The 24,654-nt window shown below is 42.4% G+C and overlaps 1 protein-coding gene across 6 annotated transcripts in view; it reads left to right on the top strand.

Annotated features, from left to right (window-relative positions):
* TSC2 (TSC complex subunit 2) overlaps positions 1–24,654 on the top strand; it is a 40,763-nt gene that overhangs the window by 5,994 nt on the left and 10,115 nt on the right. Inside the window, exons 8-32 of one of the 6 annotated variants that reach the window (XM_026650568.1) lie at positions 128–201; positions 792–918; positions 2,475–2,618; positions 2,981–3,118; positions 3,675–3,778; positions 4,585–4,666; positions 5,675–5,830; positions 6,179–6,295; positions 7,273–7,395; positions 7,748–7,854; positions 8,471–8,624; positions 9,917–10,039; positions 10,959–11,093; positions 11,794–11,983; positions 12,455–12,548; positions 12,892–12,994; positions 13,225–13,319; positions 15,546–15,674; positions 17,229–17,393; positions 18,242–18,394; positions 18,568–18,680; positions 19,155–19,352; positions 20,207–20,422; positions 22,149–22,217; positions 24,346–24,503. In XM_026650568.1, coding sequence (XP_026506353.1) covers positions 128–201; positions 792–918; positions 2,475–2,618; positions 2,981–3,118; positions 3,675–3,778; positions 4,585–4,666; positions 5,675–5,830; positions 6,179–6,295; positions 7,273–7,395; positions 7,748–7,854; positions 8,471–8,624; positions 9,917–10,039; positions 10,959–11,093; positions 11,794–11,983; positions 12,455–12,548; positions 12,892–12,994; positions 13,225–13,319; positions 15,546–15,674; positions 17,229–17,393; positions 18,242–18,394; positions 18,568–18,680; positions 19,155–19,352; positions 20,207–20,422; positions 22,149–22,217; positions 24,346–24,503 — 3,267 coding nt within the window. Of the gene's footprint in view, positions 1–127; positions 202–791; positions 919–2,474; positions 2,619–2,980; positions 3,119–3,674; positions 3,779–4,584; positions 4,667–5,674; positions 5,831–6,178; positions 6,296–7,272; positions 7,396–7,747; positions 7,855–8,470; positions 8,625–9,916; positions 10,040–10,958; positions 11,094–11,793; positions 11,984–12,454; positions 12,549–12,891; positions 12,995–13,224; positions 13,320–15,542; positions 15,675–17,228; positions 17,394–18,241; positions 18,395–18,567; positions 18,681–19,154; positions 19,353–20,206; positions 20,423–22,148; positions 22,218–24,345; positions 24,504–24,654 lie in introns of all 6 variants that reach the window. The other 5 variants (XM_026650567.1, XM_026650571.1, XM_026650570.1 and 2 more) reach the window with 5 other exon arrangements.

The raw sequence follows: 24,654 nt of genomic DNA, 5'->3' as shown, positions 1-24,654 counted from the left end.
GTTTATTAAATGCCACACTATCCATTATTAAATTGCAAATGTAACCTGTCTTGACTGACGGGACCCTGAAGCTGTATAATGACCTACTAAAACCTTCTCTGAAAATCCTCTAATACTTGCTTTTTAGCTTATGCGCAATCTCTTGGGAACCCATTTGGGGCACAGTGCTATATACAACATGTGCCGCATCATGGAAGACAGGTATGGAATATCATGCTATGAAATGGGTTTTTTTTTTTTAAAAAAGCTCAGTGTTGCTTTGACTGAAATAAATGACGTACTGATTCTAATGGGAGCAGGAGCAGACCCAAAATTTCATGTGTGGTGTAGTGGTTAGAAATTATGACTGCTTTGTGATTTTGGACAAGTTAATTAGCCTTGATAGCTCAGTGGTTTGAGCATTGGCCTGCTAAACCCAGGGTTGTGAGTTCAATCCTTGAGGGGGCCATTTAGGGTTCTGGGGCAAAATCAGTACTTGGTCCTGCTAGTGAAGGCAGGGGGCTGGACTCAATGACCTTCCAGGGTCCCTTCCAGTTCTAGGAGATAGGTATATCTCCATATATTTATTTTATTTTTATATTGATTTATTTACCTATGTTTCCCCATTAGTAAAATGAGAACAGTGCCTAAATGGTTAGTCTTCATGGTTTTAAAGTCCTTTAAGATGCTCTGCTTTAGAAGTACTAAGTAATATTCATTTCCCTTTGCATGAGTCTTGTACTCTAAAACTAAACCTGCCGCAATAGTGTGATCTAAGAAAATCTTGGCTTACCTTCTGCACCCTGTCTTAGAGCCTACATGATGGATGCAGCATTACTGAGAGGAGCAGTTTTCTTTGTCGGAATGGCTCTGTGGGGTGCACACAGACTGTATTCTCTCAAGAACTCACCTACATCAGTGCTGCCCTCATTTCTCAAGGTAAAGTGGTACTTGGGAGGAACTTTTATCTTGTGATCGTGCCTAGGCGCCTCAGTCGAGGACCAGCACCTCACTGTGCAAGGGGCTGTGCAAACTCAGAACAACAAGACAGTTTCTGCCCCAAAGAACTTCCAATCTAATTATAAGACAAAAGCCAACAGTTGGATAGAGACAGATGGGGGAACACATGAAAGAAGGAGACAATAGCTATTTCAAGCTTAAACTGATGCTTCGTTTGGAAATATTTTACTGATCCACGTAGCAATTCTTGAATTTTTCATAGTTCTTTAGAGTTTAAGGTCAGAAGGGACCATTAAAACATCAAGCCTGACTTGATTTAACACAGGCCATTAATTTCACCCAGTTACCCCATAACGTGGGTTGAACCTAAAGCATTTCAGTCCTCAGCAGAGTGAACTGTTGTGTGCACAGGCAGAGGACTGGACACAGAGGAACCACAAACAACATTCTAGATGGTTTAGAGAGCTGAAAAAACCCTATCCCTGCTGCAAGTAGATTCCAGTCTACAGCGTACAAATGCAGGGAGAGGGGACAAAGTCAGCATGAATGAAAAGTGAAGTGTGACACTTCTTTTTTTTTTTTTAATTTTATTAGTGCCAGGATTTTTTAAATGGAGAGACACCCTGAGGGGAGGATTAAGATTTATGAGCTTGTTGGCAGAAGTGCCTGTTAATGGAAACTACAGCTATTTGAGAGACGGCCGAAGCATTTGACCGGCTGGGTGTTAGTGCTGGAAGCTGTACTGTGATCACCTCTCTACCAGGGCACTTACTAAACCCTTGGTACGATATTAAATTGGGAGCAGCCTGCCACCTTCCGTGCCCTCTTCTGTATTTTGGGAGATGGCAAGGCTATTTTTGTAATGGATTTTAACCACAACAAAGGGAATGGTGTTAAAGTTCCCTTATTGGCTGGCCACGCTGTATGTTTGAAATGTAGATTATGCTTTAGGCCAGAGAGAGTCCCTGAAACAATATTAGAAGTTTCATGGGCTTGGTATGAGTGACCAGATTGAGTTGTCTCCTTACAAAATCCTACTGTCTCTTCAGCATTTGGGGACCTTTCAGCCAAACCACGAGAGTTACCATGTTCTAAACTGAACTACGTACTCCAGTGAGGGGTGTATGTCGTGTCATGTGCAGCTGGTAGCACTGTCTCCAACCCCCTGTTCATGTGGAACCAGGGATGCATTTTAACATCTGACTTGCACCTGTTGGGAATACATTATTGTGCTTATAAAATGGCCATCTTTGATTGGCTTTTGCAGCTGTAGCCTCAGACTTTGAGCTTGTCTAGCCTTGAAACACTACAGTGGCCGTGCTGCAGTTGTGTCACTGTAGCACTTCAGTGTAGACACTTACTACAGCAACGGAAGGGTTTCTGTTCCCGTCGTTAAACCACCTCCCTGAGCGCAGTAGGTAGGTTGATGGAAGGATTGAGCCCTTCAGCTAAACTTCTTAATATGTAGGATGTTGATCGACTTCAGTTTAAGACGGTTACAGATCATTAACCGACCTGAGGAATTTGTGTTCCAGGCCATGACTTGTCCCAATGCAGTTGTATCTTATGAAATAGTCCTGTCCATAACCAGATTAATCAAGAAGTATGGGAAGGAGTTGCAGGCTGTCACTTGGGATATTCTTCTGGATATCGTTGAGCGATTACTCCAGCAGCTACAGGTAGGTATTGAGCCAAATCTTGATATACGTTATAAAAACATCTTGTAGGAAGTATTTTGGTTTATAAAATGGTCTTATTTTTTAATACCGAAAAGCACTCTACGGCTTCTGCTGTTGATGGGGGGTAGCGTGTACCCTGCCACAGCCTATAGCCTTGATGTCTGAACCTGGGGCTCTCCCGTCAGTGGAGCTATGCTTGTCATGGAGGTGGCGAGGTATTTGGTGTTGGAAGGGAAGAGGATTGAGTGTGGGTCTGGCCTAACTTCTGACTCTAGTACTTCTCAGCCAACACTCTTATTTCAATTGTGACATGCTTTGTAATTAAAGAGAAACCATTTAGAGCGGCCTTGTCTGTGTTTCAGAGTATAGAGAACCAGGATTTGAAGTCCATTGTACACGCTCTGTTGACTACTGTAGAAGAACTCTATGACCAGAACGAATTCCATGGGTCTGAGGAGAGATACTTTGAGCTGGTGGAGAGATGTGCTGATCAGAGACCTGTAAGACCTTCTCTCCCATCTCAAGTCAATGCGGCCTACTGTGGTTTTTTTTTTTTTTTTCCCTTTTAAACCTCCTGGAAATGTTTCTCTGTACTATAGTAATGTCTAGAGGCCCCACCCAAAATCTGGGATCCATTTTGGGAGGCATTGCATGAATGTATAGTAAGGAACAGTCCCTGTCCCAAATTGCACAAGACACACACAGGAAACATTCAATATTCCTATTTTACTGATGGGGAGCTGAGGTACAGGGATAGTAAATGATTTGCCCAAAGTCACATAGGAAGTCTGGCAGAGCCAGGAATTGAACCCAGAACTCCAGAGTCCCAATCTGAATGCCTACAAGACCGACCATCCTTCCTCTTATTGCCCACATCAATATTAGATTTTTATCCCATACAACCAAGGGCGGCGGGAGTTATAAAATAGTGCATGTTATAAAGCTACAGTGAAAACTTCACAGCCCCTTGAGACCTGTTCTTGGAAGGAGGGGAAGGGAGATGCATGCACTGTAGGTAAGCACTGGACCATTCTTACATTTTTTTTTTTTTTAAAGGAATCTTCTCTACTAAACTTAATAACGTACAAAGCTCAGTCTATTCACCCTGCCAAGGATGGCTGGATTCATAACCTGAAGGTGTTAATGGAGAGGTTCTTCAGGTAGGAAACGGCAGCTCTAAAAAGAAAAGGTTGTTTCAATGTGTGTGCAGTCTGTTTAATGAACTGTCTGTGTTTAAAACAATCTTACTCTCTGGATCTCTTTAATGGTAGTAATGGCTGCTGAAATATGGGGGCGATTCCAGAATGCAGGATTTGCTTTTTGTCCAATCAACAGAACAGAAATGTCCAACTGAGGCTTCTTTATCATCCTTCTTTTAACAAAGTGGAGGGTGGCCACTGGCTGCTTCACCTCTCTAACTATCCTGTGCTCCATTGCATGATATCTTCCTTGGTATCAGAACTATAACCCTACCTTCTAAATGTCAGGAATGCTTCTGATTTGACAATATCCTGTAGTATGGGGTTCTGCAATGGCAGCTCCCTAGAACATGCTTTCTTATTTTAGAATGATCCCCTCATATCTCCAGAGCTTTTGGCTCCTTTTAAAAAATTAAGATAAAGACCACTTCACCCCTGTGTGTGTGGTTCTAAAGTTGTGGCACAGAGTCTGTCTCCCATTCACACATGCTCTCCCTGGTTGACTCTTAAGTTTTGGAGATGGGTACGGCTGCCCATCTGCTACAACAGGAGCTCTTGTTTTCGTAGACAGCCTCCAGGTTTTTCTTGATGGTAGCACCTTGTCTGCTTGGTGTTGCAACTTCATATGCAGAGAATATTCACTGAAGGTTCACGTGGCCTTTGCTTGTAACGTTTTTAACCCAGAAAAAAGGGAGTTTGTCACAACATGCTCTCTGTCCTCCCCCTAAACTCTTTTGTCCATTTTGGGTTTGTTTTTTCCCTTTTAGGAACGAGTGTCGTAGTGCAGTTCGGATTAAAGTTCTGGATGTCTTGTCTTTTGTCCTGAGCATTAACAGACAGTTTTATGAGGTTTGTACTTTATTGATATTTAGTTGGGGTGTTTGAATTGGAGATCTGGAATGGAGGGTGGAAATGTTTTTCTGATGCTTAATTGTGTGTGTTCGTCAGACCTAGTTTCTGCAATTCTGAAGAGTCAGTCCAATGGTTCTGAGAATGCAGGACACTGTCATTAGGTTTCTCTGCAATGTGACTGGAAGGACTTGCCTGTTAAATGCGGTCCACAGTTGCTTTTTTTAAGTCTGTTGTCAATATGGTGTATGTATAATGGGAGTTGATATTAGCAGGTCTATTTTGACAATGTGCTTTTTTAATTTTCACCTTGTGCATCTTGTGGATACCTTCTTTCCCTGTCCTAAGGTTTCCCAAAGAGGTCGTCAATTCCATTCATTTTACTAAAAAATATATAGTTAGTGTTGGGGGTGGGAGATTTAATCTGGTTTGGGTAAAGATAAAGTTTCGTTTGTACCAAGATGAGGTCAAGATATTATCTGACATGAGTGGATTGACTCGACTCAATGTTTCCGTTTTAATTGAAATCCAAGATGGCAGGCGCTGCGATAGAGCAGAGCCCCGTGAACCCTGCTTGATTTGCTTGTTAACTCAAAGGAATGTCTGCTCAGTGTGTCTGATGCAAGGAAAGTGGGAGAGGCGCTGCTCAGATTCCTCCAACTTCTACTAAACTGGCTGCTGTCTCTGTTTCCTGCCTCTCTGAAAAACAAGGCCTGTGAATCCCATGTGAATGAGGTCTGCTGAAGCTGAGCTACAGAGCCTTTGTCAGATTGATAAAAACCTAAGCTGCTGAGTCCAAGTTCAACAATAGTCTAAATGTTTGGAGAGATGACCTAGAAAGAGATTTAAATAGGCTGGAGGAAGAAATCCAGCAGACTAAACAATTAGGTAATGAAGACTAAAGCTAGTATGACCTCGTGATTCTTGGATCATGGATACACATTTGTGTTAACTCACTAATAAGAGTGAGCTGGGAGACATTTTGCTGAACAGTCTATCCTATTATAGGAGGAGCTGATTAACGTGGTGGTGATCTCACAGCTGGCACATATTCCAGAGGATAAAGACCACCAAGTCCGGAAACTGGCTACTCAGCTATTGGTGGACCTGGCCGAGGGCTGCAACACGCATCACTTTAACAGCTTGCTTGATATCATAGAAAAGGTGAGGCTTCGTTTGCTCAGTAGTGACACTTCCAATAACTTCGTCTCCCTCTCTTAGCCAATCGCTTTACTGGAGACCAAGGAAGGTGAACAGTTAATTATCTATATGATCCAGGGGGGTGTTGTAGGACTCCTGGTTTTTGGAGGAAACCAGAGCTCTATTGGAAAGCAAAAAGGTGCTTTGGAACCAGCTCTGCTAATGCACATCCAAGCTAATCTACAATATTAGGAGACTTTCAGTGGGACCATTTATTTTGTGCCTTTCTGACCTGTTGGCATGGAATTAAGTCGGAGTTTCATTGTGCCCGATGTGGGTTTTAAAGGACATTTCTCCTTTTGTTTTTAAAAGGTGGCTGCACGTTCTCTTTCGGCTCCGGTTGATCTGGAGGAGAGAGACTTTCTATCTCATTCTGCTGCTTTAGAGGATGTGAAGACAGCTGTTCTAGGCCTCCTGGTAATTCTCCAGGTAACACTGTGGAGCGTTTAAAAATCCCTCCCTTAAAACAATGTTCTCTAGGGCTTTGTTTACTGGCCAGTCAATTCCCAATAACAAATTCTTTCTCTTCTGTAACTTCATAGACTAATTCACTTGTCCCACTCTTTAAACTAACAGAATAGGGGATATTTTAGCCATGATTGGGTTAGTTCAGTTCTTGACTGGGTACCTTGCATATGATGTATTAAATATTAAATCTTTATCTACTAATAGCCAGCATGTCATAAATGTAAATGTTTTGGTGATATGTTCCTAGGGTCCAGCTAAAAAGGAGCCAGAACTGGATTCTCAAATCTGAATCTTTTTGAATCCTAACCCCAAAGAAATTCAGATCTCCAGATCCAAACCCACACCTGTGACTTTTTGGATCTAGATTAGATAAAAAATGAGGAGTTCTAATGTGACTGAAATTTCTCAGCAGAAATCTCACTAATTCAGTTGCTACCTTGGGCAAAAACTACACAGATCTCTTGTATTGCCAGACACTCACCATTCAAGATGGTGGAAATTTTACAAGAACAACTTAAGTGACTTTAGCCTGTCAGGATCCAAACACCACTTTCTCAGGCCGTCTCAAAGCCTGCCCTGCCCTTTGTTTATTGATGTTACTAGCAGCGTCAGTGGAGTATAGCGTTATACCTCCAAGCAACGTCTTTATCGGGTCATTCATAAATTAAAGGTCAAATTTGCCACTCGAACAGTTTTCATAGAACTGTCGGTGTCCATAATGCGCACGTGCTGCGCTCTCTTAAAAGCGGGAAGATGGATCTGTTTGGGGATTTTGTGTGTGTGTGATCCCCAGGATCCTCTGAGGCATCATCTGTTCGTGTTGGCCTCAGGAACAGCTCACATTGCCTTTCTTTGATGCCGATTGACCAAAGATGGGCTATTCTGTTAACAAGTAAACCTTCAGGACATCTATTGACTGTTGTTCTGTGCCTCTGTAGACGAAGCTGTACAGCTTGCCTGCCAGCCATGCCACTCGGGTGTATGATATGCTTATTAATCACATCGTGCTCCACTATAAGAACGTGTACCGCCTCCCGATTGCTAGCAGCATCCGATTGCAGGTATGGATAGTCTCTCTCCTAACACTATGATAGAAGGAGGGGCTGAGCTAATGCTTTAGTTGGGTAGCAGATGGGGCGTTTGTAGGAATTTATTACTGTGTACTCTGCAGCATACCTCTGTAGCTGTAGAACAATCAGTGCTGGAGTAAAATGTTAGTTAGCTGTGTTAATAAATTCCATAGCAGTTGAGCTCAGGGAGTGGAAGCCCCTACAGAATCGGCCCCAATGCAGAGCAAATCTTCTTGCGGGCCAGGAACGACAGCAGATTGAGTGGTGAGAAGCGGGGGGAATATTCCATCAGCAGAGGTTTTGAGTCATTCCAGAATGCAGTGAGAAATCTTCTCTCTTGCAGGCATTTGACTTTCTGCTGATGCTTCGAGCGGACTCCCTCCACCGCCTTGGCCTGACCAACAAGGATGGAGCAGTGAGATTTAGCCCCTACTGCCTCTGTGACTTGGTGTATGTTTCTCATTGCATTGTAGTACCTTTGAAATCTTGACATTCTCACGTGTGTATTTAATAGTCTGTCACAGTCTCTATACAACTCTTCTCATCTCCCAAATTCTGATCAGCAGTTATCAGACCACATTCATAGTTATGGCTGGAGGGGGCGGGGTTCCCTCTAGTAAATAACTTCGGAACCAGTCCTGCAAATCCTTGGCATGCAGAGCTCTCAGGAGCCTCAGAGTTCTGTGTACTGGAGCCTTGCGATTTACGTAGCTACTCTGCAAAAGATTACAAATCCCTTGTTTGCAATTTCCTGCCAGGAGACTGAGAAATCTGGTTTTACACTAAGATGCGGTACAGTGATCTGTAGAAATGCTGCTACTTCAAGTTGCACAGCCTAGTCTGGTAGTAACTGACTCTTTAACTTAACCCTCTTAACAGCGAGATCTCTGCAAAGGAACTTGGAGAAGCAGCCTTTGTTGTAGATAATAAAGTGATGCATGCTTCTGACTAGTTGGCTTGGTCACTTCCCTGAAATCTGTTGCTTTGCATATGCATTTCTCATCTTGCTTTCGTATCTGGTTGTGGCTACTGAAACACTGGCCTGGTTTGTATTTCCATGTCGTAGAGAACCAGAGAAGAGGGTGTCTGAGAAAAAGCCTGCTGGGACCCTCTCCCCTCCATCAGGAAGCCCCAGTGTTTCCTCCCAGAATGCCACTCTTCGGATGGGCTACCTGCCCTACTCATTGCTCTTCCGAGTCCTTCTGCAGTGTTTGAAGCAAGTACGTTGATGAACTCAATCTACAGTGGAGTTCTGTGCACACATTTGGAGCTCTAAGTACTGATAAGAAGGACATCAGAAACATGTCTAAAACTCAAGCGTTTGGAATGTTGATGCTGAAATGTTCCAAAATGTCACCTTTTTATCCCCTTTATGCCCAAAAAACTCCCATTGAATTTTTTAAAAATTGATATTTCTTGTGGAAGATCATGACACTCATTACACTAAGAAGCAGGAATAGAGCTTTTAACTCGTCCACTTGTGGTGGCCGATTAAACTGCATATGTAGTGCTGAGCCTAATCTGTTTACTCAAAGAGGGCTTTAAAAATTGTCTGATGGGATGCTTTTTTGCGTCTTTTCTCAACAGTGTAATCTTTGAGACTTACTCACCATTTCACAGTATAGCCAATTAATACACTGTTGTGCTTTATTTTTCTTAAAAGAACATAATCAATTATATTTAAACCTAAAATGTGACCGGCCTGTGTTTTAAAATTATCTAACAATCAATGTTATCCAGGATGCCCAACACCAGCCGAGGGTATCTAAATAGCTTCTAGAAATCCCGAACTTTCCATCCGAAAATTGTTTGTGTGTGATCCTACAACACTTCAGCCACCAGGAGGACCACAAGTAAAACTCTTCCTAAACCAAGCAGACCAACACTGGATTCTGCTTCACAGGAAATAAGGGTGAATTTTTTTTTCCATTTAACAGAGGCCAAAAGCCAGTAGGAAAAATGTCACCCTGCTTCTCAAGGAGGATTTAAAACTAATAATAAAAAAACCCCCAAAATTAGAAGTTCAACTTAAGTTGACACTGTTGACCATTAGATATTTGAGTATGGAAAGGAAATAATGAAGTGCAATAATGTTGGTTCTGGACAGCATCTTTTTCGTTTTTTGGGACCAGGAGTTGTCTTGAATGCTAGAATCACGTTTTTGCTTTGGCAGATGGAGGAAGCATATGTAGAAAAGGCCTGGGTTGGACTCTTTCTGCTTGTTTTCACCATCTATTTGGAGATCAGTCCATTTTATGGCATCAAAATGTCCATGCTACATCTGAGCTAGAGGATGCAGTTGGGTGGAACCCTGGAAGCAACCCATGCATCAAATAAAAGCAGGATCTTTGTTAACTAACAAGGCTGGAGAAACAAGGGATCACAGAAATAAACAACAAATCATTGTTTGACACTGGATGGGCTTTATTTTCAAATTTAACATATAAATCATGCAAAGTTTCCCATGGAAAGTTATTTTCTTCCTTACTAAACTCTCTCCCCTTCTTTCCAGGAGACAGACTGGAAGGTGTTGAAACTGGTTCTCAACAAGTTACCGGAGTCTCTCCGCTACAAAGTGCTATTTTTAACCTCCCCTTGCAACCTTGACCAGCTGTGCTCTGCACTCTGCTCCATGGTAATAACCAGTGTGTCCTCCTGGGGTCTGGACACCACAACTTCACTTCTAATAGAAATGTGTTTGCTTTAAGGCTTCCTTATTTTATACCCTATATTTTTGGGATTAATCTGTCCCTCCTCCCCCTCACCAACAACTTGACCCCTTTCCTTTAGCTTAAAACTTTGGGTTAGGGATAATTAAATTCCTTTAGATATTTAACTGTCCATATGCTTCAATTGCTAAAGAATATAGTTATAAAAGTGTATCCATAAATTGAGTGAGTTTTGAGGACACTTGAGCCTAAACCTAAACAAACTGACCTGCATGTAAGGCTTTGGGGTTCTAGGTATATATTATGGTCTCCTGCAAATCCATTCCCCCACACTAAGGGTACGTCCAGACTACCCGCCGGATCAGCGGGTAGCGATCGATCTATCGGGGATCGATATATCGCGTCTCGTCTAGATGCGATATATCGATCCCCGAACGCACTCCCGTTGACTCCGGAACTCCACCAGGGCGAGCGGCGGTAGCGGAGTCGACGGGAGAGCTGCGGCTGTCGATCCCGTGCCGTGAGGACGGGAGGTAAGTCGAAATAAGATACGTCGACTTCAGCTACGCTATTCCCATAGCTGAAGTTGCGTATCTTACATCAACCTCTCCCCCGCCCCCCCCCCACACACAGTGTAGACCAGCCCTAAAACTCTGGCAAAGTTAGCTAAGGGATTTATTTCATAGTTTTACTGTGAAGATTATGCTCCAAGTACAGCATCCAGATCCTAGTACATATATGATTGAGCTCTGGGACCTGGAAGCTAATATTGTTTCATAATGGAACCCTGTACTGCTCTTGTACTATGAAAATATGCCCCAAAAGACCTGAATTGAAAAGGCACGTGAAACGCAATGTACTCAAGCCCAGTGTGTAATTGATTAGCTTACAGACAAAAAGACAGCTGAGAGGTTGCGTGGCACTCCAGACGGGTTCTCCCGCAATGACTTGCACCTGGCTGTGGTTCCAGTGTTGACTGCATTGATATCTTACCATAATTACCTGGACAAAGCTAAACAGGTACTATCAATGGGATGGGCTGTGGGAGGTGAAATCTGAGTCTGTCTCCAGTGCACTTTCTAATGCCAGCCTGTCTCAGACTTGGAGACTAAATGTACAGTTGCTCTGTAAGCATTTGCACTGGACATATAAAGGGGCAGTTCTGCCAGAAAACAATGTACCCACTGTAAATAAAAGTAACGTAGGATGACTGTAACGGAGAGAAGTTAGTAAAACTCTATTCACATTCTGAGCTTTGTGTATTTAATAGCACTTTGTATAGTCAGTTTTGTTGTTGCCATCCCCTGCGTAGTCATTCGGTTCTTTCTCCCTGTCTGAAAGACCCTGATAACCATCAGAAGGGAGCAGAAAAGCCTTAAACATTTTGTCCCTTTTTATTCTGTCAGAAACTGTCATCTTAAAATTGATTATTTCAAAAAGTTCAGGATGACAAATGTCTCATCTAAGATTTAGAGCCAAGATGTGTCCAGCAGTGCAGAAACACCTGTGACTTTTTTTTTTTCTCTCTTAAGATTGTAGTCTCAAATTGCTAGTGCATTTTTGGTAAAAATTCTTTTAGCTGCTGGCCCTAGCAATGCAATTACCAACACAGAACTAGCATTTTAGTATGTAGAAATGCTAGGGATTTGTTGTAGGCTAGTGGCAGATGGATCCTGGTCTTATTTTATTATACCGAGCATATTCTGTTCTGTTCTTCTAGCGTGAAATGGTTTATTGCCTGGAACATGGCTTAATTTATCGCTGTGCAAACCAGTGCGTTGTGGCTTTATCAGTATGCAGCGTTGAGATGCCTGACATCATCATAAAGGCACTGCCAGTCTTGATAGTCAAGTTAACCCACATTTCTGCTACAGCAAACATGGCAATACCTCTCTTAGAATTTCTTTCAAGTAAGTTGCAGTGGAAATTGTGTTTTACCTATGTTCTTCAGTGGCTGTGAAAAGGCTAAGTGTGTTATTTAGCATGAGTATCATCATCTTGGTTTAGTTTAAGGTCAAATACCAGAAATACAGTGAACCCTAGAACAAGTTGTAACAGTGCTGCAACTGCCATAAAATCTTAACACATAGTCTACTCTTGCTCATGTAACCCAGCTGCTCAACCTAATGCACATGCAGACTGAGAAAAAAGAAACATGCTTTACATATTAAAACATTAGAGAATTGGAAAATCGGAGGTTATCTTTCCCTCCTTATAGCTTACACCTTGCAAAATAATATTTACAGAACGTAATGTAACATTAGCTTTCCTGTTGGTACCAATGGTTTAGAAAACGCTGGACGTTTCAGCTAAATTCTGAGTCAGTAACAAAGTGCTCTCATCCAGACTTCACAAACGATGTTCTTATTGACCTGTTTCAGCGCTAGCCAGGCTGCCTCACCTCTATAGGAACTTTGCAGCTGAGCAGTATGCGAGCGTGTTTGCCATCTCTCTGCCATATACAAATCCCTCCAAGTAAGTTCACCAGTCTTTTTTGTTGTTGTTTTTCTCTCCTTTTCCCCATCTGTAAATTGGGGAAAATGAGACTGACTTACCTTTGTAAAGTGTTTTAAGATCTACAGAGGAAAAATATAGTTGTTTGTGATACCTTTATATATGGGTCTTCTTGCTGAGGGAGGGCCAGATTTAGCTTCAAGACAAATAGTGTGTGTTGCTAATTGCACTCCAAGTTCCTTTTCCCCTTGAACGTACAGTAGTATTCTCTCTCACACCTCTGTAATATTAGAATTGAACTGCATCTCTTCTGAAAATATGTTCAGATTGCCCCACTAAACTCCTGAAATCTTCCCCTGTTCAGGTTTAACCAGTACATCGTGTGCCTAGCACACCATGTGATCGCTATGTGGTTCATCCGCTGTCGCCTGCCCTTCCGGAAAGACTTTGTTCCCTACATTACAAAGGTAACAGCTATGGCTGGATCTTGCAATACAAAGAGTGCTCTGAGAACTGCAATCTGTGGGCATTATTGCTGTCAATTTACAGAGATTCTATTTGACATTAAAATAACTCACCTGTACTTATTAATACATTAGAATTTCAAAATCAAATGTAGCTCTTGAGGATTGGCTCATGGCAAGAGGGCTGCAAATACCAACGGTTTGAACCGTTATCTGTGTGTCCAAATTGGCAGGGCTTGCGGTCAAACGTCCTCCTCTCATTTGATGACACCCCTGAGAAGGACAGTTTCAGGGCTCGCAGTACAAGTCTGAACGAGAGGCCGAAAAGGTAAATTGTATTCCATTCCAGTTGGGGCTATGGGTAGCTCTTCATTAGGAGCTGTTTAAATGCCAAATGCTTTCCTGTGCTTTGTGAAGAGAACTATCTGTGTCCTTAAAGGTGCTGTGTAATCTTTCTGATAACCAGAATGTTCTGTATTAAGACACAGTCTGAGTTGTTGTTGTTAAACCTGAGGTCAGAACGAGCTGGTGGTTAATGGTATGTATTCGTACTAAGACATCACTGGGTGCCCCCATCCACTTCTGCAGAATGTAAGCTTACATTCTAAAAATAATTCTGTCAGCTGAATGTGCATCAACATAGTGCTGGCTGAAAAAAATAGCGAGAGGGGTGCATGCTCTGTTCATCTCAGTGGTTTGTTAATTCTGCATCTTAATGATAGTTTAACAATGGATGCTTAAATTCTTTCATTGCGGATCATTTTAATAGCAATGTGTACAAACTGGAGTCGTTGGGTGGAGTATGGGAGCCACCACTTTATTTTTGCCCAGTCTAAACTCTGGTAGATCCAGAATCTGACCTATTGCTGCCCTATTATTCTGTGAAGAAGAGAGTGCTGGGTCTCTGATCCCTTCTGAAAGGAAAAAAAACCTAGAATGACAAACCAGTCTGCCGTGGAAAGTTTCTATATGGCAGTAGAGTCTAGATTTCAGTTTCATAAGAGGAGAGGCGGTAGTGTCCACTTTTTAAAAACAGGCAACTCACTGTAAAGTATCTTAACCAATTGATCCCACAAGGAAGGAGTGTTTTGAAATCAGTACATCAATACAGGTAGAACCCTGAAGTCCAGTCAAGTAGTCATGTTATTCGAAGCAGCCGTTGATATTTTGAAGTAGCATCTGCAGAGAGGGAAGGGAAGATGTAGTTTGGAAGTCACTCAATGTTTTGCAAAGGTGGCTTATCCACTGGACTCCTCTTTGAGTTGGTTCACTGAACTTGCGTCAGCGTTTCTCTGCAGTGAGGCCATAGTAACGTTTAAATGCTCTGGGGAGAGTGCCTCTCCTTTAATTGCAAAGTATAATAAGGATCTTGTAACAAAGAAACACCATCCTCGCCTTAATGCCATAGCTGTAAACTCTGTCTTGTGTTTGCAAATTAATATTCACTAATCCTTCATCTCCTTGTTTCATTTTTAAAATTTGGAATAGACACCTTTGCCAATCATCTCTCATTTTGCAGTTTGTTAATCTCTTTTTCCCAAAACCTACTTAATTTCATTGGGTTGGAATACTACTAATTCTGAAAGGCTGTTGCCCTTGTTAACATAATCGGATCAGCGTGGCTAGTTCTGCAAAATTCTCTTAGGGGAAGCAAACTATAATTGGATAGTAACGTGGACTCCTCTGCAAACCCTTGTTTATGGAAGAAGTTCCAGTCAGTGATGCTGTTTCTGTGAGTAAGGGTTTTCAGGATCAGGTCCATGGGTCTGACTTCACTGAGGACAAATTAGAAAGCTTGGTTCGTGTCCAATGTCCCAAAGCCTTTTGGGAAAAGAACCTTATTCCTCATGCTTGTAATTACACATAAGAAAGGCAGGAGATCACTTGAAATGAGTGTCTGTATTTGTCTCAATTGAGAGAAACTATTACTGGTTAGTCAAGGCACCTGGGTTCTGTTTCCAGCTTAATCACTGGCTCACTTCAGACGTTGGGCAAGACTCTTAACCTCTCTGCCTCAGTTTCCAGACAGGTAGAACAAAGATACTTGCCTGTCTCAAATGGATATTTGAGGCTTAGTGTATGAAAAGCACTATGATAAAGTCTCTATACAAGTCTTATTTAACGGTGATCATATTGCAGGAGAGCCCCTGGTTAGAGTAACACAATGGGAAGTTGAAACAAGCCCAGCTCTTCAGACTGGAGAAACCTTGATACCAAATCTGAGTGCAAACCTATTTTCTCTTCCTCAGTGCAGTGTAGTATTCCAACTATCATTGACATCAGTTTTTGTTTGTACTAATTTCATTTGTTTGTAGTGTTTGTTAAAATCTTGTTTTCAAAAGTGATTTTTATGCTTTCAACTCTGCCTGGTTTTATGTTTTAATTTTTCCTTTTTGACATTTTTTTGTTTTGTTTTACATCACCCTCTGGGATTCCCCAATATTGACCCTGTGACCTGTGACCTTTCAACCTCCATCCCTACAATGATTTCTTCCCTTCCTGTGACCTGTGCAATTACACCTCTTTCGGGGCTTGGTGCTTCTTCACCTAGTAGTTTAAGAATAGCCAAAAATGCAAGGCAAGGCTTGAATAACTCTCCTCCAGTGAAAGAGCTGAAAGAACCCTCTGCAGTTGATGCCTTCCGATCCCGCAGCATCAGTGTGTCAGAACATGTGGTCCGCAGGTAGTGGCACTTTAAAGGGGGAGAATCCAAGAGCAAATCTGCACTTGGAAACTTTGCTGCAAGGGTGGGTGGGGGCAGGGTGGGCTTGCATGCGGGATGCTTGCATGATCTCTTCAGAAAATAAAAATTGGGTCCTGTCCACAAAATATGCTTTGGAAAAGCTTCATGGAGGTCCTGTGGTTTACCAATGCTGGTTGTGGTGGTGTTACATTGCCCTGTGCTTTGATTCAGTGGTGTTCTATTCACGAAAGCTTCTTTTATTGCGGAGTAAAGATCAAGGATAAAAAGGTTGCATTCTGTGCAAGTTTGAGTCTTTGTTAAACGGCTTTTAAATTACAGCCTTCCAAAGGCAACTTGAAGCATGAATGTCGCAGTTTTCTGCTAGGATTGTGTGCAAACCTTCCCTGCAAGGCAGAGAGAATGGTTCATTTGATTATTGCTGGGAAGAAGGCACAGAGAAGTCTGTTGATATAAAGTAACTCACCATCAATGCATCTCCAGGATATTGTATCTAAGGGACAAAGCCGTGAAGGGCAGGCCTTACAAAATGGTTAATTTTTTCATGACCGAAGAAAATAGTTTGGTCATTGACTCTTGATTTGGCCATATCACATCTTTAAAAATTGTAAATCCTTTTCTCCTGTTTCTGAATTTGTCCCTTGAATATTAAATTGCTGGCTAGGAAATATGATGGCTAGAAGTTTCTTTACCTGAAAATGAATGTTGTTTAGCTACAGGAAATAAGCATCAGACTGTCACTGGAATTGCATTGCAAATATTTTCCCTGTTAGTGATAACATGTTGGGGGTGGGGGGAGAGGCATAGAAGTGACTGGTGAAAATGCATTTGACGCTTCAAAATCTAATGTCCATATTAGTCTACTACAGTATTACATGGTTCTCTTCTATTTATATTTAAATTATAGGTAACAAAACATTTAAATTATTACTATCTAATGATGCCAAAGAAGTTGCTGCGTAATATAAACCCAGCTGAGGTGCAGCAAACGTCTGGGTTCGAGGCATTCCTTCGAACAAGTTCTGTAACGCAGCCGGCTATTGCAATTGTTTCAAAATTGCATTGCTTCAAATACAATTACTTGAAGACAGAATTGCTTTATATCAATGTACTAATTGTGTGCAGAGTGCAATTTTTTTTGCCACTGGTTTAGCTAGATTTTACAGAACTCTGAATTTTAGTTCTGCAATTTAAAATCAATATATGTAACGCTACTGTTTGCCTTGCTATTCTGCACCACATCCCTCCTAAAGCTGACCCTGCTCAAATTGCACAAACGTCAACCATGCTTCCATTTCTTTCTCAAGATGAGCTGTCAGTTCTGGGGTGACATAGCTGTCATCTTCAATGACTGTATAATATCGGTGATTTGAGAATGATTCTGATGTGCCCTGGGTTTGATGCATATGGACGTAGTCAAACCTATTGTGGCATGTGCATGTATTGCGGATTGCTCCGTGGCTTAGTGTTGATCCGATGACACACTGCAAAACAGATACAGTACTAACTTGACACACTCTAAACTCCCTCTCTCAGTAGGATACAGACATCCATCACTAGTTCAAGCCTGGGCTCTGCAGATGAGAATTCGATGGCTCAGGCTGATGACAACTTAAAAAACCTCCACTTGGAACTCACAGAGACCTGTCTGGATATGATGGCCCGATATGTCTTTTCAAATTTCACTGCGGTGCCCAAGAGGTGGGAGTCAGTTACTTGTTCTGGTGTTAGCTATTCTTTGGCCTAAAGGTACGTCTCGCCTCGTCAGCAGGAAATTGCTGGATCCAATGTCAGGTTCTTATGAGCACAGCAAGTCTCATAGGCTTAACCCATCCCCTCTGGCTAAAACCTTCATTGACTTAGCATGAAGTCTGGTGACACAAAACTCCCCTAGCACTGTGGATCAAATCCTGTCAGGACTGCCTCAGCACTGAGCCTTTCCAGAGTAGATATGCTGAAAACCATGTAGTCTTTTTGCATGAAACCTTCAAAAACCACACAGAGCAGAAAGGTTGTTAAAGACACCCAAAGCGCTTTCCCTATGAGCAGAGGTTTGCCTCCAGTACGTGGGCCAAATTTCACCTTCCTCACCTCCCACAATGTAATGCAGTTTGCCAGATGACTACTTTCCTTCCCATCAGAGACTGTGTGTCTGTGTGTGTTGTGTTTGGGGATCCTTCAGGATGAAAGGTGCCACGTGAATTGGAAATACTGAAGTTTTAGTCTAACTTGGTATCCTGGAAGGAGTCATGTAGCAGGGATAAGGCCGGCTGCGCTGTGGTCAGCTGCGTCGAGGCCAGGAATACATTTGCAATGCTGTCTAGAAGCCAGAGAAGTAATGGATACAGGAGGCAGTGCGTCCTTCATCCTGATGGAAAATTTTTATGCTTTACCAGTTTTACCTTGGTGCAGTTTGCAAGAAATGTCGTCATTTAAATGCGGAAAGAGCAGGAATTTTTTCAACCCCAATGCAGAAAATAACTTCCCGGCTGAATCTCGGGTGTTGGGCAACGTCTGTGAGTTGTATTCACTCCAGACTGTATTTCTAGGTCTCCTGTGGGAGAGTTCCTCTTGGCTGGAGGTAGGACGAAGACGTGGCTGGTTGGTAACAAGCTAGTGACTATCACAACGAGTGTTGGAACAGGGACACGGTCACTGTTGGGCCTTGACTCTGGAGAGCTCCAGACCAGTACAGAGTCAAGGTAAACGTCACTCTTATTTTAACATTCTTTTCCCTAATGAAGCCAGTTAAAAACCATTGTGTTAGAACTGATTTGTAAATAGAAGGAATGATCACATTTATTTCAGTCTGGTATGAATTATAACCCACTACGTTACTAGTTATCCTTCTTTCTCCCTGTTCCCCCCACCCCAGTCCAGACCCTGTTTTGCAAGTGAGACAAACTAAAGAAGCTCCAGCAAAGCTGGAATCTCAAGCTGGCCAGCAGGTGTGCAGAGGATCTCGCAACAGAGTCAGGTCAATGTCTGGTAAGCAGTCTCAGCACATTTCTGTCCTTGGAGACTTGCAACCATTGTTGGGCAAGTTTGATCTGTGTGTCCAGTCTCAGACCTAAACTTAGGCCATGTAAAAAGGCCAGAGTGGTCTGATCACAGGACCCAGTACCTAGTAATGAAGAACTAGAATGAGTAGCAGCAATGAATGCTGGCTTCCTGAATGGTTGATTTCTGCCTGCTGGCCTTAGCAGTTGTTTGTATGGTGAAACCTGCAGTAAAGCCATCTCTAGTAGCCAATTCCCCTGGCTTAAGAGACCAATGTATACATCTGCCAGGTTTCCAGCACAATGTACAGTTCATTCATGTGAGCTATAGGGATCAAAGATGCTATCAAAGTGCATAGAACTATTTATTACGTGTTTTCTTGGCACTGAGTCCAGTTATGGGTCTCTAAACTGAGCTCCTGGGTTCCTCCTTTCTTACCCTCCATGGCTTTTGTTTTGCCAGGTGGTCATGCCTTACGTGTTGGTGCTTTAGACAGCTCAGCCCCCCAGGGGTTACGGAGTTCTGCTGCTTCTGCACCTCGAACAGAGAAGGCCACTCCTGGTGCCCACGCTCCTCTGCAGAAAGAAAAAACAAACCTGGCAGCATATGTCCCACTGCTGACACAGGGCTGGGCAGAAGTATTAGTCCGGAGGCCCACAGGTACGCCTTAACCAACTGCACAAAGGGGCTTCTGAGCTGTGGCTTGCTAAGAAATTGGGATTACATAGAAAAAATATCCGTGTCATTAAATGTAAATGGAATTCTTCCATGCTGTTTAACCTCTCCGTTCTTCGTGTTTAATTTGTCAGCCAGGTCTTTGGGAAATCGCACCTTTTAATGATGCAAAGTTGTAAGACGCTCCTGTGAGAAGAGTAAAATCCTTATGTAAACTAAATCCTGCTGCACTGGTGGGCATGGGCATTGTGTTGGCACTCAATTATCTGTTCATTATGGTACTGCCATTTCTGAGTGCCGCTGGTTCCTTCTTCTAAATCTAATTTCCAAAGTGCGAACAAGGCCCATTGCTGGAGTAATAAATAAGTGCACGACTGCTGTGTGTGAAGGAGTAGCAATGGTGTTGAAGGCATGAAGGTTAAAAAACCAGGGCAATCCCAAAATTCCTGGACACCAATACATTCCAAAAGCCACATGGAAGCAAGACTTGCATATTTCAGCTCGAAGTTGTCTTGTGAGAGAATCATTTAAAATTGCTCTATCATTAATTAAAATACTCCAGCAGTTGAAAACCTTTAGGGAGCCGGCTTTGAGCTAAAACGTCAGGGCTAAAGAGTTTTGGGGAGGAGAGAGGCATGCGGCACTGGGGACTGATTCTCATTTAAAATGTGAAATTAACCGAGTCAGCTGCTAACTGTCAAGAAAACCCTAGAACTACTCAGCCTAATTTTTACCAGCAAGTCCCAGGGCCGTTGATGCTGCTGAGTTCTGCTATTTGAACTTTCTGTCTCCGAAAGGAGAGAATATCTAACTTTCCTGACTGTTCCCCTCCGTTCCAGGTAACACAAGCTGGTTAATGAGCCTGGAGAACCCGCTCAGCCCCTTCTCGTCAGATATAAACAACATGCCGCTGCAGGAGCTATCCAACGCGCTCATGGCCGCAGAGCGCTTTAAGGAGCACAGAGAGACGGCTTTGTACAAGTCCCTCTCAGTCCCTTCCTCCAGCTTGGCCACCGGGACGTCCAAACCATCCCTTCTGCAGCGTTCCAATACAGGTGAGAGATTCACGTAGCGTGTCCCAGAGAGCCGGAACTCACTGGTATAAAACGTGGTGAGACTCCAGCAGTCTTCTATCATGAGTTACTGCAGAGGCTGCAAAGCACAAGATGGGGACGGCTCAGCTCTCCTCATGAGCTTAGTATTCAGTGAAAGAAGCCGTTCCTGATCTCCCATGGCACATTAGAAGTGAGGTAATCCCTTTCCTTAAGCACCCCTTAGCTATTTCTTAGTGGTCTCAAGCTAAACGTGTCCTGAGTGAAACTGACCAGAGCCTATTTTTTAGTCGTCTGCTTGTTTTAAGGTTGAGCCAAAGCTTGTCCATGTGTCTGGATGGATCTTCTTCTCCAGCATTCATGTTTTTAATTACCTCTTGCATAGATTTCTCTGTTGGGCAGCGGTTACTAGGATAATGGCCTACTACAAATCCTCCCGCTCGGGAGTCATTGTTGCTCTCTTTCGCAAGGGTCTTCAGGATGATGTGGCAGAGCGCACATCATGTTAATAGCGGGGGTGTTTGCCTCTGCACTGACTTCTGTCTTGAGTCCTGAGTGTTTTATTCATTTGACTTTCTAGCAGTGGGCTTTTTAAACATCCACTTCTCTGCACCAAGGAGGCTTTGGGCATGCTTTACGCTGCGGCTAGCACTGGTACAGCTCCACTGGTGTTAGTAATGTTGGGAGTCCTAATGTCGACTGACCGCTGGCATTTCAAACCTTGTGAGCTAACCCTGTTCAGCGCAAATCTAATAGCCATGCTGCTTCGAACTTTGAGACTGAACCATGTAAGCAGTGGACAAGACTGTCTGGTGGTGTCAGCTGTAGTGCAGGTTGTCTGGGAGCCCAGTAAAAATGTCAATTTCCAGGTTCAGCTTCGCTATTAAGCCTTGCATATGCAGGATCTGATTTTAGTCTTTCAAAACGGGTGCATGCAAAAACCCAGGCAGTTAAAACTGGAGGGCAAAATTGAATGGTGAATTTTTAAAATTTTTTTTTTTTTTCTAACACTCATCTGCTCCAGCAGGCTTTTTAATTTTTATGAACTCCTGCAGATTCTGGTGTCTAGACAAATGCTGCCTGATCAGTTTGGAAAAGCTAAAAGCAGCCAACTTGAGACCCACTTGTTGACTGCCACTGACACCGAGTTTTGAATCTGCGGTGAATTGTTTCAGCCATATTCATGTTCAGCTGATGTCTTACTACAAACTTACCATAATCAATTGGCACAAAGACTTATATGTAAGAAGTGTTGAGGTTGTAATGCCAATGTGTATATTCTTTTTAAAGAGGTTAAATCTCTCTCTGTGGGAACCTTTATCCATATCCTGCTGTTTAAATTCTCCTACATACTTAAATGACCCCTGCAAAGTTTGTGTACTGCAGAAACTGGCTGGCTGGGCTCATTTCTTGCTTGTGTTGGGACTCTAGTAAAGTTGACCCCTCTTGTCGATTTTAAAAAAAACAAATCAGAAACTCCTTTTCTCCCCAAGAACGATTTCTGAGTCTGATTGTTTGAATGTGTTTATGCCTCTTTATTTGTGTCAACGAGACCCTCGACCCTTAAGTTTTCCCTTTTTACATCTAGTGAGACTTTCCCAGCTTGTTCTTTGCTTTTATTTTATTTTTTAAATAGGCTCCTGGTTACATTAAACTCTGTGCTTTTTAATTTTTTCATATAGTCTCTCCTTCCTTTTGATGTAGCTGCTCACTTGATTTCCCTTTGCAGTGGCTTCTTTCTCTTCCATGTACCAGTCCAGTTGTCAAGGAAAGTTGCACAGGAGCATATCCTGGGCAGGTATATATATATCTTTAAGGAAAAAAAAATATTGCCATAGAAGAACACCTCTGATTCATAGAAACTGTCTCCCTCATACCTCATCACCCTGCCATGTTTCCTGTTTGTCCCTGCTGGTCTCATTACCTTCGACGAATGGGATCTTGACTAGCATGAAGAAGTCCAAGCCAGATACGACATTTGCAAGCACGAGTAACTTTAATGCAACCCTTTTTTGGGTGGAGTGAGGTCACAGCTCATGAGACTTAGACTATAGAGTGACATCATAAAAGATCTGTGTTTCCTAACTTTTCAGTTAGATCTTGTAATTGGGTTTGTGTTCTGTTTATTAATTCAGAAGGTTCCCCCTTCTAGGAATAGCTCCTGCAATGCTGCATATACAACTCCACACAAATGAAATCCAGTGCTTCTCATTGCACTGAGCATTCAACCAAAACTGGCCGTGGGAAAAGAATCTGAAAGGAGAAGCTGGTTAGAAAGTCTTAGTTTGAAACTACAGTCTAATTGCTGGTTACAAGTTTTTTTTAAAACAAAAAACAAAATCTGTTTCAAGGAGAAATATATAACAAATTGTAGCTTTCTGTAAATTCAATCGCTGTGTAAAATCTTCCTCTTGCTTTGGGACTATAATCTGTTTCCTAAATATATCAGACCTGTAGATGGTAATCAAAATGGATACCTCTAAGCACAGCAGTTGCATTGCATTTGGCCTGCAATGCTTAATTAGATGAATTAAATCCCACCTTCCTTCAGTGGAAAATTCTATGTGGAATAGCGGGGTTATTCATAACTGGATTACTGTATTGGCACAATGCTATTAAAGTGACACACAGAAGCTGCAATACATTACTCTTCTATGGTCCTCTGCTTTGCTCATATTATCCTACTTCCCCCTACAGTGCAATTACTGAACATTCAAATTAATTAAAAACACCAGCGAAATTGGCAGTAATATTAGAACTAGGGAAGTGAAAACCACAGAGTATGTGCAGGTGTGTTCTGGCTTGGACAGCTAACCAGATCAGCACGTTTTTTAGAAGGTATGTGTGTGCAGTGCTAACTCTTAATTGCTTCTTGAAATAACTGGTCCTGCGAGCTGAAATCAATCCAGGAAAAACTGCTTTAGTGCCTTTTTTTTGCTGATCTTTTTTGTGTGTGTGTGTGCTAAAGTTTTTTTTTTTTTTAATTTTACTTTGGAAAACAAATCTTAGCCTTTCAGATTGGTCTTCCAATTCTGTGTGTACGTAATGGGAAGCCTCCTGTACTTCAGCCTTTTCCTCAGGACAAAAAAACCAAGGCAAACAGAAGTCATCAGTCAAATGCATTCCTGTGTTCAGGGTTACTGTGTATAGTAGACACTTGGTTACCCCTTCCACTAACCTCTCCGCCATACACAGCGCTTACACGGAGCTTTCTTTCAGTCTGGTCTATATAATTCGCTATTTGTCTGATTGGAAACCACATGCAGACTTTTCCAATATTGCTGCAATACATGCATTAATGATGTCCTCCTGTCCTTTAATAAGGCATAGGCTAACCTGTGTAGCTTCTACTGAAGCATACTGAGAAAACTGTCAAAATGCAAGTAAATGGCTTCTAGTAAATTTTCTTGTCTCCCCCTCCATATAAGGCACGAGAGCATTTGTTATATACAAGAATGAATACAAGGCTTATTCTTTTCCACAATTGCATAGAACTTATGTTTTCGTTGCCTGTTTAATAACAAACTTTAATGCTAGTCTTGCACTTCCTTACATCTCTCTAGTTACTGTCTGTCCTGATACTTGAGTATTAATATGCGCAAGGATCCATTTTTTCCATTATCTTTCTATTACTTGTCCATTAGTAACAGTTTGGCACCACTGCGTTTAGTGTGACAAAGCAGTTCTACAACCCTTTGGTCTGAGGGTAAGTCGACCAATTATTGGGGAGGGGAGACCTCTAGCAAGTCTGGTGTGCCATTAAAGTCCTCACTTTGTGATCAAAGAGATATGATATATCACACATTGAATATGGCCTTCCACTAAAATCCTAGTAGGGAAAAGGCTGGTACTTCAGAGGAAAGGATGGGGTCCCATCGTGCCACTCCTCTCTACACGCCTCAGTTACTCTGTTTGTGTCTTGGTAGAATCGGCAGTAGTTCTGGAAGAGGGGAGCCCATTGGAAGTGGATTTAAAAGAAACCGATTCCCTGGTGTCTCAAGAGTTTGAAGACTTTAAGGCTGTGTGCTCTGAGCAAGCCATGGCTGAGGAGAAATTCAGCAAACCGCACAAGGCTTACAGCAGGGTAAGGCTGTCACGCAGCTGGCTGAATACCAGTCTAATAACTTTTCTGTCCCAAGCCAGAGAAGGGGCTTTAATATACACTGCAGATTTGTATGTGTTCTCCATTTGCACTTTTTATTGTTTTAACTATAGCAAAAGACTTTGAACTTGGG

This window comes from Terrapene carolina, unplaced genomic scaffold, assembly GCF_002925995.2.
Source record: "Terrapene carolina triunguis isolate 2854851 unplaced genomic scaffold, T_m_triunguis-2.0 Scaffold93, whole genome shotgun sequence".
NCBI lineage: Eukaryota > Metazoa > Chordata > Testudines > Emydidae > Terrapene > Terrapene triunguis.
This window is presented reverse-complemented; position numbering and strand designations above follow the sequence as displayed.